Source organism: Miscanthus floridulus, chromosome 2 (assembly GCF_019320115.1).
Source record: "Miscanthus floridulus cultivar M001 chromosome 2, ASM1932011v1, whole genome shotgun sequence".
Lineage (NCBI taxonomy): Eukaryota > Viridiplantae > Streptophyta > Magnoliopsida > Poales > Poaceae > Miscanthus > Miscanthus floridulus.
The window spans coordinates 125,433,680-125,444,632 of record NC_089581.1 but is presented as its reverse complement, the minus strand read 5'-3'; the positions used below and the strand labels follow the sequence as shown (position 1 = coordinate 125,444,632).

At 41.4% G+C, this 10,953-nt stretch overlaps 1 protein-coding gene across 1 annotated transcript; it reads left to right on the top strand.

Annotated features, from left to right (window-relative positions):
* The first annotated feature begins 2,312 nt into the window (after nt 1-2,312).
* Nucleotides 2,313-3,376, top strand: LOC136539579 (uncharacterized). Its single transcript, XM_066531544.1, has 3 exons — nt 2,313-2,498; nt 2,582-2,714; nt 2,837-3,376. Exons 2-3 carry the CDS (start codon nt 2,631-2,633, stop codon nt 3,329-3,331), a joined length of 579 nt encoding a protein of 192 aa, XP_066387641.1. The 5' UTR covers nt 2,313-2,498; nt 2,582-2,630; the 3' UTR covers nt 3,332-3,376.
* The last annotated feature ends 7,577 nt before the right edge of the window (nt 3,377-10,953 follow it).

Sequence of the window (10,953 nt, the reverse complement as noted above, 5' to 3'; positions counted from 1 at the left end):
CTGAAAAGACAAGCCGAACAAGCCAATGCAAAGGGCCTGACACTAGCTAGTGCTTCCCTCGTTTTTCTTCTTTTGTAATCAGGGCTGGTTGTCTCACGTGGTGGCGATCGGTGATCGGGTTTCTTGGGGAGTTGTGGGGAGCAATGTCGGTGTCGGGTCACAAATAATTCCGGTTGATGAGAAAGGATGGATGTACAAAACTAAAAGCGAACAATGCAAGGAAAGGTGATGCAGCAAGCCTTTAGGAAGCTAGCGGCCGCGGTATCCTAATATAATAGCCATGTGAACCGAGCGCCTCTTTTAATATCCAATTAGGTATACTATTAGTTATTATAACTAAAACATCATAAACTAATCTAAAAATACTTTAGGTTGACATGATATAACACATTTGTGTCTTTTATTTATACTATAATATAATAATATATGGAAGGCTGACACTCCTAGCAGAACACCCTTAAATTCCGAGACACCCTGGAAAATATATAATTTTACAACATTCTAAAAAAACAAGAAACTTTCAGTCATCGAGTCAGCGGTCATAGCGATTTTCACCGTCGACTGAAATGACCGGTGCATCCATCTACCTTGTAACCGATGTTGAAACTTCTCATTACCGTTGGTTAGTAATGTGTGGCGTAGTGGGCAAAAAACGACGGTGATGAGTGTTATCACCGCCGGTTCGGCGGATGGTCCAGCGATGAAAACCATGATAGTTTTCACCGCTAAATCATCCGCCATTTTTTCGCCCCAATGAGCCAAGCCTTCCTTTGAACAGACGGTGAAAATGTTTTGTGCAGTAGTGAAACTAAAATACCATAATGATGTTCCTTTATATGCTCTTAAACCATCCAGTTCTGCCACTATCATAATATATATAAATAAAAACAAACTAACTAAAAGTAAGCATGCATGCCTGTTGTTGGCCACCATACAAACCAAGTGTACATAGACGCATAAGTAATAATTAACTATATATATCAATGGTTTAACTATCTTGAAAAATGTTCCTAAATTAATCATATACTTATGACATTAACAATACATTTTAAATTATATTAACATAATACTCCATGATATTAAATTACATATTGCTACTACGAAGTAAATCCATAAATTCTAAATGAAGCATGTAGCATATCTACATTGTTATAAAAATTTTAAGCACTCCTTTTTCATAAAATGTACTATCACATTCATAATTCTTTGATAGAAAGAATTCAACATCTCGAGTGCCATGTGTAAGCTAAAATGCATGTTTATGATATATAGTTTAAGACTTTGGGATCTATATTTTTAATAAAATACAAAGAAGAATTATAAATATGAGGCAAGATATGCACCAAAGTTTTGAACTTAATGTATGCATAAAACAATTGCAAAACTAATAGGGTCAAATTTAAAAGCCAAAATCAAGATCCATGGAGCCACAACACATAGGATTCAATAAGAGCTGACATAGTTTTAAGTTTTAACCTAATGTTACAACTGAACACATGAAGATAAAGGGAGGTGCCATGCAAAGGGAAAAACTATGTACATAGATGTAACTGAAGTTTATCACAACCATATAAATTTTACATAGTATATATATGTGTGGCAGTTGTCAGAAATTAGAAAACAAACAAAAAGAAAGCAAATATATATAAGCAATCTATACACAGATATTTCTAATACTTATATGTTCTATAAGATTCTAACCTATACATAAGCACCAGTTCATGAACTCGTATATATGTCTAGTCTAATTATAAGCCCAAGAGATATGATAAGTTAGTTCTTTTTTCCTGAACATCATGGTCATTTTCCAGAGGATGACACTGTCACACTGATGCCCACAAGATCCACAGATCCAGAAGAGGAAGATATAACTGAACTGATCTGGGGATGACAATTCAACAAGATTAGGAAATCAAAAGGGCGTCCGTACCATTTATATATTCCTGAGTGGAGGTGTGTGATGTCAACAAGTTAGGAGCATGATTCCAGGCCGGGCGGGCGGGCAGGCAAGCAAGCATGCACACATGTGAACTGCCCTGGCCACTTTAGCTGTGCCTGTCTCTCCGCTAGCTGCTGATTCTTTTAGAACTAGTGCTAGTGCCCCCCATAAATCTATTTGTGGATAGATACATGGATGCACATATTTATAGCAAGTGGGGGTTGCTATGTTCCCTGCTTTTCTAGTCGATCTGTCGTCCTTTGCTCGCAAATTTTGTGGTGGGCCGTGGGGGCGGGCATATCATTCCTTCCTCCGATCGATCCCCGCTAGCAGCTCGCAGATGCTTCAATACGCAGTGACCAATCCAAACTGCATCCCCCCCTCTGTGCTGTGCCTTTAAAATAGCAGGTCGTGGAGTGTTGAGAAAGCTAAGTGCCCCTAACCCTACCCTCCTCCTAGTCCAACACAGAAAAGCTAGCGTCCCAAGGTTCTTCGAGGCCTCCATCCCGATAAGCTAGCATCCAAGTGAGAGGTCGTCGTCTATCCTTCTCCACTTCTCGTAAGTAGAGCCTGATCTCAATCTCATGGCCGTTTCCGTTTTGTCCTTCCACGCATCTCAACCTCATGGTTTCAATTTTGCAGCTTCTGTGGCTACGACCAAGCTACGATCTTTAATTTGGCCGGCGAGAAGATGTCAAGGTATCATCTGAAGCAGTACGAGAAGGAGCATATGAAGATGGCCATGCTGAAGCAAGAAGAGACGTTCAGGCAACAGGTAAGAATAAAGCAGGTTGGAGCACCAAATTAATCAAGAACACAACATCAGCCTCCTAAATCACGTTTCTCTAGTCCCTTAAAACAAGCTATGCTGATGTATGCGTCCATATATCTCTTCAGGTTCAAGAGCTGCACCGGCTGTACCGGGTCCAGCAGCTACTGATGGCCGGTGCGGCGAACGAGGCAACAATGGCAATGCCGCCCGCCGCCACCCGATGCAACCTCGAGGACGACGAGAGGCGGCGCGCCGCGGAGAACGACGCCGCCTCGAGCAGGTCGTGGCCGGACGACGCCTACGACTCGCGGTCGCAGCAGGGGAATAACAAGGCCCCTCCTCCGCTTGTTCTCCAAGAGAGCGAGCTGGAGCTGACACTGGCTCTAGGGTGTTTCGGGGCGGCCGGGACGAAGAAGGCGGCCGCGGCCAAGAAAGAGGCGTCGTCCAGCGTGGACTCGAGGACGAGCTTCTCGTCGTCGTCGACGGAGTCCGGCAGCCCCGACGACTGCGGGGTCCGCCAGCTGCATCCTCCGGGCCAGCCTAGCGTTGGGCAGCGTCTGGAGCAGGAAGGGCTGCCGCAGCCTCCCTGGCTCCACAAGTGCCTGAATTTGGCACGGTAGGGTAGTTCCGGGTCTCTCACTGTATTCGTGGTACCAACCACTCGATTCTTATGCCACTGCAGATACTTCTTCTCTTCTGTGCTGTTTCTTCAGTTCTTTTCCTTCTTTGGATGAAAGCCTACTATGCCCCATCCGAAGCACAGGCACACGCTGCTTTCTCGGTCAGGCACACGCGGCTAACGAGCCGAACTTGTGCCTACGCACAAGACTCGACGAGTTTGAGCCGAGTCTGCCAGACTGGGCATTCGGTTTAAACCGAAAATTCGGTTTGGTTTGTTCGGTTTTAGTAAACTTCGGTTTTTAGCAATGAACACCCGATCGGTTATTCCAAAAATGCAAAACCGACTAGTTCGGTTTCAGTTTCCTAATTCGGCTTTTCGGTTTAAACCGAGATGACCGAAGTCTTCCTGCTGACCTGCTCCGCTCCTCGTTGATCTCACTCGAAGTCGCTCCTGCCGCCGCGGCCGCGGCCGTGCAGCTCCTCTCCCTTCTCGCCGCGCCGCTCGCCAGCTCTGGCGCTCGCAGCTGCCACTCGCTCGCTCCGGCACAGGGCGCTCGTAGCCGTTGCACGCCCACTTCGGCACTGGGCGCTCGCAGCCGCTGCAGCACCCGCACAGCTCGTGCTGCACTCGGGCGCTCGCAACTCATCGGCGAGTCACACCCAGCCGCCCATGTCGCTCCCCGCTCGCGTGGCCGTCGCGTCGCCACCGCTCTCTCCCGATAGGGTTTGGGCCGGGCAAGTTCGCTCCTAGCCGCTCGCCCGCTCAGGTGTCTGTCTCGTCGCGTCATCTCGCGTGGGGGCGGTGCCGAAGCGGTGGTCTGATGGAGTGGCCGAGTGGGCCTGCTAATTGGGCCGAGGTGGGCTGCTGAGAGGACGCAGAGAGAGACACGGGCTGCTGAGAGGCACGAATGTTTGGTGTTCTCGGTTTACGGTTCGGTTTTACACAGGAACCAAACACCGAGCCGATGACCGATGTTTCTAAAACCAGAAACCGAAGCCGAACCGAAAAACCAAACTACCGACTATTCGGTTCGGTGTTCGGTTTTTGGTGAAAAAGCGTCCAGGGTGATGAGTCTGGGTTAGAGATCTACAAGTACTACTTATCAATCTCATATTCGATCAGCCCAAGCTGCGAACTAAACTCTTGTGGTGAAACTTGTTCATCACCAACTATTAGGTGCGTAGTATTTTTCACTACTACAAAAACAATTTTTAGCAATGGTTTTTTAGGGACGGCTACAGTACCAACCACCCCTACAGTGGGTGAGCTCGGGTCACATGATTCCAGCCGCCCCTACAAATCTAACAGTAGGGGCGGCTGCTGATACGAGCCGCCCCTACAAATGGGGTACATTTGTAGGGCGCCTCACTCACCAGCCGCCTCTACTGTTCGATTTGTAGGGGCGGCTCAATCACCAGCCAACCCTATAAATGCACGTTGTATAAATGGCTGCAGCCCCTTTCTTCCTCCTCGGGTTAGTCACTCCAACCCGTGAAAAAAGGTAGAGAAGCGTTGGGCGCCTCCCAAAAATTGCTCTACTAAGGGGAATGTTTTAATCTCAAATCCTTTGGTGGCGAGGTTGTAGAAGGTAAAAAATGTTATTCCATACTTTTTTAAGTTTTAATGGTTGGTTAGTGAGTAATTAGAGTTTTGCTTTTCTCTCTCTTCTATGATGCTTGAGCTACTTATGAAGCAAATTAGATCCAAGTTTTGAATGTACTAGGGTAAATTAGGTAGGGGAACAAGATCATACCCTTATTTGGTCCATATTTCTTGATTTTAGTGAACAATTAGTTAGTTTTATGGATGTTTCATGTGCATGTAGATCTAGATCTAGGGTTTGGTTTTTTTATTAATTTCGTTTTTGTAAATTTATGTTTGATGAAATTGGACTAGGGTTTGCATGAAAGATGTTGGGTAAAATATAATTATTGCTAATTGTTGTCTTTAAAATTGTTTATTGTAATCAACAAATATGTATTTTAATTATTTATGGATAAATGGGTATTAATTAATTTTTCTCTACCATGGTGTGTTTGTATGCTTCATATAATTATATTTGATTTATATTCATATATATCTGAAGTATATACAATTATTCTCAAGTAATTATTAATTTAATTCATTTTTATATATATCTGAATAAGTAGTCCTTTAATGTTTGTTTTATTGTTGTTGTAAAAGATGGAGTACAGGAACTCTTGGATGTATGGTTCGTTAAGGTTCAAGGCAGGTTTCTGTGAAGAGGTGGATAAATTTATTGAAGCCGCAGAGAAGCATGCAATGACGTTGACAGAGAATAAGGATATAATTATTTGTCCATATAAAGATTGCAAGAACCGTATGGCATGGACAGATGTGAGTATCATCAGATCACATTTGATTATGCGGGGATTTGTTGAGGACTACACAGTGTGGATTCATTATAGTGAAACTGTTATTATTAATGATGAGGATGAGGAGGAATACGACGACGAAACCCTAGAATCTCTGTCCCAATATTCAGCAGAGCTTGATGCATGAATGGATCTCGAGTTTAACAATGAACAAGCTGGTGATGCTGGTGGTTGGGATGGTAACAACGAAGGTGGTGCTAATAATGATGGTGGAGCACATGTCAGGGATGAAGATGATTTGAAGGACATGATTTGAGCCCTTGGACCAGAGATTTAACTAAAGAGCCCAAAAGATCAAGAAAATTTGGAAAGGATGAAAAAAGCATCGAAGGAGACTGTGTATGGTGTTGAAAAGGGTTGTTCAACACATTGGACATTGCTACGTTTTGTGCTTGAGCTACTTATCCTGAAGGCTAAGTACGGCTGGTCAGACTGTAGTTTTAATGATCTATTACGTCTCCTGTCACGGGTGTTGCCACAACCAAACTCAGTTCCCACCAACACATACCAAGCGAAGAAGGTCATAAGTCCATTGACAATGGGGGTTGAAAAATCCATACATGCCCCAACCACTGTATCCTTTTTCGTGTCGAAATATTCAAGTCACTGGATAAATGTCCCCAGTGTGGGGCTAGCCGGTACAAGAACAATAACCTTTACGGTGGGGACGAAGCCTCCATGGGGAAAAAGAGAAATAAGAAGGGTACAAAAAAGGTGGCACAAAAATCTCAGCCCCTAGAGGACACTCCATTAGGCAATGATGCAAAGCAGAGAAGAATTCCTGCCTTGGTAATATGGTACCTGCTAGTGATCGACCGCTTGAGACATATCTTCCTAAACCCTAAAGAAGCCGCACTCATGACATGGTGGGATAATGAGCGCAAGGTGGATGATGATAACATTGCACACCCTGCTGATTATAGTCAGTGGCAAAGGATCGATGAGAAGCACAAAGAATTCAGCGATGACCCAAGGAATATACGGTTTGGCTTGAGCACCGATGGAATGAATCCCTTCAATGAGAGGATGAGCGACCACAGCACTTGGCCAGTGATCTTGACTATGTACAACATCCCAATGTGATTGTGTTAGAAGAGAAAGTACCTTCTCCTCACTATTCTTATTTCTGGCCCTAAACAACCAGGCATTGATATAGACATGTTCCTCGAGCCTTTGATGCAAGAAATGTAGAGGCTATGGAGCCATGGGGAGCCGATGTATTATGCGTTCCGAAAGGAGGACTTTATATATAGAGCAATAATATTTGTTACTACCAATGATTACCCTGCGATGTTTGCTTTGTCTGGACAGATCAAAGGGAAGATGGGATGCTTGGTTTGCTTGGATGGTACTATATGGGTGTTCTTGGATGCATCCAAGAAGATAGTTTACCTAAGGAACCGGCGATTCTTAAAGACAAGTCACAAGTATCGTAGCAAATTGTTCTTTAGATTTTATAACAACACTTCGGAGATTGAACCCCCTCTGGAGAGACATCATAACGGAGAACACGTGTATAGAATGGTGAAAAACATATGTGTCGTCTATGGAAAGAAGAATTCAGATGGGATGAACAGAGATAGAAGCACACCTCCTGTCGAAGGAGTACCTTTTAAGAAACAATCAATCTTCTTTCAGTATCTACCTTATTGGCCAGACTTGGAGGTCCCCCATGCCATTGATGTTATGCACGTGTAGAAGAATGTCTTTGAGAGTCTCATTGCTACCTTGATGGACATAGGCAAGTCAAAGGATGGTCTGAAATCATGAAAAGACATGGTGTAGCTAAATGTGATGCCACAGCTTCACTCGGTACCTAAGGCTAATGGAAAATACACTCTTCCCATGGCATGCTTCAACCTAACACTAGAAGAGAAGAGAGCTATATGCACTTTCCTGAGGGGGCTTAAAGTCCCGACTGGGTTTTCAGCGAATGTGAAGAAGCTAGTATCAATGAAGGACTTGTCAATAACATACTGCAAGGCTCACGATTGTCATGTGATGTTGATAGTGTTTCTACCTATTGCAATCAGGGCTATAAAGCTAGAGTTCTTGAAAATGGCCATCACCCACATATGCTACTTCTTTTTGAAGATCTCACAGAAGACGATTGACAAGCAAGAGTTGAGTGACCTACATGAATTTGTGGTGGAGACATAAAATCAACTAGAGATGTGTTTATCTCCTGCTTTTTTTATATAATGCCACATCTCATGATTCACATGGTTCATCATATATATGTGCTAGGCCCTTGCTACTAGCATAAAATGTGGTCCTACAAGCGGTTTATGTCGATTCTAAGTCGATAAGTGAATAATCGAGCATACCCAGAGGGCTCCATGATAGAGGGTTATAGTACTAAAGAAGTCGTCGAGTGTAGTCAAGAGTACCTAAAAGTACAGAAAGGGATTGGTAAACCCGATTCTCGTCACAAGGGTAGGCTGGCAGGGAAGGGCACTAGTGCTAGAAAAGTGTTCATCGACCATGATTACAAAGAGATAAGTTGAGCGCATTACAGTGTCTTGCAGAGTACACAACTGATGCAACCGTATATTGAGAACACTTGGCTATCATTATGGTAGAGAGAAATGGTCATTTAGATGATTGGGTCATGAAATAGCACAAGCAATGACTAACTACATGGTTGAAGGACCAAAATATACCGTCTAGAGAAACCATAGACTCTATTACCATCAGTAGGTTGGCGAAGGGGCCATCGAGGCAAGTGATATCTTAGAAAGCTTATGACATCAATGGGTATATGTACTATACCCACACAAAGAATAGTAAATATGTGAACCAAAACAACGGTGTTCAAATAGAAGCTCTCGATGGAGTGGGGCGAAAGATCCAATACTTTGGCATCATTGAAGAGATATGGGAACTTGACTATGAAAGAGATATAATGGTGGCCTTGTTTCGGTGACGCTGGATCAAACAACACCAACTGAACGAGATCGAATTGAGAGTCCTGGACCTCAAGAATCTAGGCTACCAAGATGACCCTTGGGCGCTCGCTTCACGTGTCGCACAAGCTTTCTATATGCTGGACCCACAAAGTAATCTCCCCCGAAGAAGAAGACAAAGCACATGGTTGCCTCCGAGAAACAGCACATTATTGGAGTTGATGGCGTGGACGATGTTGAAGCTTACAATAACTATAATGAGATGCCGCTATTCATAGACTTTTCTAAGAAGATCAGTGTTGTGGAAAAGAATCTACCCAAAGACATATTGTCATGAGAACAAAAAGGTGTTAAGAGAAAAGTCGTTATAGCAGGCTAGCTAGTTGTTGAATGTGGAGTGTTTGTGTAAGTGTGTGTTTGTAAGACTTCATTTATGCATGCGTGTGAGACTATATATTTATATATGTGTGTGAGACTATATATTTATGTATGTGTGTGAAACTACATTTATGCATGTGCGTAAGACTACCCTTTGCAACATCCAGATAAACCTGTTGCAACATCCATTCTATTACCACTAAAACAGCTGTAACACATAGACACTTGAAACAGGCACTTATTACTACTGCAATATGTTCGGACTACTATTGAAACACTTAAAACAAGCACTTAACACTTTATGAAATGAAGAAATGACCAAAATATAAGTTGGAGATCTTGACGAGTTATACAACTTTGGTATTCGTCACTTTTATGGCTGAAATCATTTAATAGTTGAAAATCAGGTTTGAAGTTGTTATTTTTTGAAATTCAAAATTTAAATCGTCCAAAATTAGTGACAAAGATAGATGACCAGACTAAAATGATAGAGCATGATTTTAGAAAATTTTAAAAAAAAAATCATCACATTTGGAGTTAGTATAAGAGAGAAAAACTAGTTACAAGATTTAGCCACAGATTAAAAAGAGAAATCACACTTGTTTATCATTGATCATCATGAACAGTTGTGATTTTTCTTTTTAATCTCTGGGTAAAATTTGTAACTAGTCTTTCTCTCTCATACTAACTCCAAATGTGATGATTTTTTCCTAAAATTTTCTAAAATCATACTTTATCAAGTTATTATGTTGATTTGGTCATTCTTTTCATTTTATAAAGTTTGAACAATTTAAATTTTCAAATTTAAAAAAATGACAAGTTCTAACAAGATTTTGAAACACCAAATGATTTTAGCTGAAAAAGTGATAAATATCAAAGTTGTATAACTCATCAAGATCTAAAACTTTTATTTTGATTATTTCTTCATCTGACAAAATGATAGTTAACATTGTTCACAAATCAACATGTCTCTCGTATAGTTCATGAAACTATGAGAGATATGTGGATTTATGAACAATGTTTACTAACACTTTGTTAAATGAAGAAATGATCAAAATAAAAGTTATAGATAGTGATGAATTCAATAACTTTTATGTTCATGACATTTCTAGTTGAAATCATTTAAGGTTTCAAAATCTTGTTTGAAGTTATCATTTATTGAAATTCAAAATTTTAACTGCTCCAAATTTAGTCAAATGAAAAGAATACCAAAATAAAAGTTATAGATAGTGATGTGTTCAACAACTTCTATGTTCATGACTTTTGTAGTTGAAATCATTTAAGGTTTCAAAATCTTATTTGAAGTTGACATTTATTGAAATTCAAAATTTGAGCTGTTCAAATTTGGTCAAATAAAAAGATGACCAAAATATAAGTTGTACATCTTAATGAGTTCTACAAATTTGATGCTTACAAAATTTTTATTTGAGATCATTTAGTGGGGATGAAATTTTTTAGTTGTTTTAAATTTTAAATTTTCAATTTTTAAAATATTCTTTTTGTAAAGAACAAAATATAGAATTATATATTTTCTATATCAAAAAAATGTATATATAGATACATTTATATATATAGAATAATCAAAAAACAAATACATACAGTTATATATAAAGAAAAATGAATATTTAGAACAAGTAATAAAAATAAATTGAAAATATTTGTAGGGGGCGACTGGTGAGTGAGCCGCCCCTAGAAATGAATTTGTAGGAGCGGCTCAATCACCAGCCGCCCATACAAATACTCCCCAGTATAAATATAGGGTGTGCTTGGAGGCCAAAATTTGGCTAAGTCTGGGCGCTCTTCTTCTTGCGGACGCTATTAGGCTACCGAATATCCCCCCACCGCTGCAACCATCTCCATGCCCTAGTGCCGCTTCCTCTCACCTCCGCTGTCCTCCTGTGACCGCCTCCATCGCCCGCCATGCTTCCTCCCCCAATCGC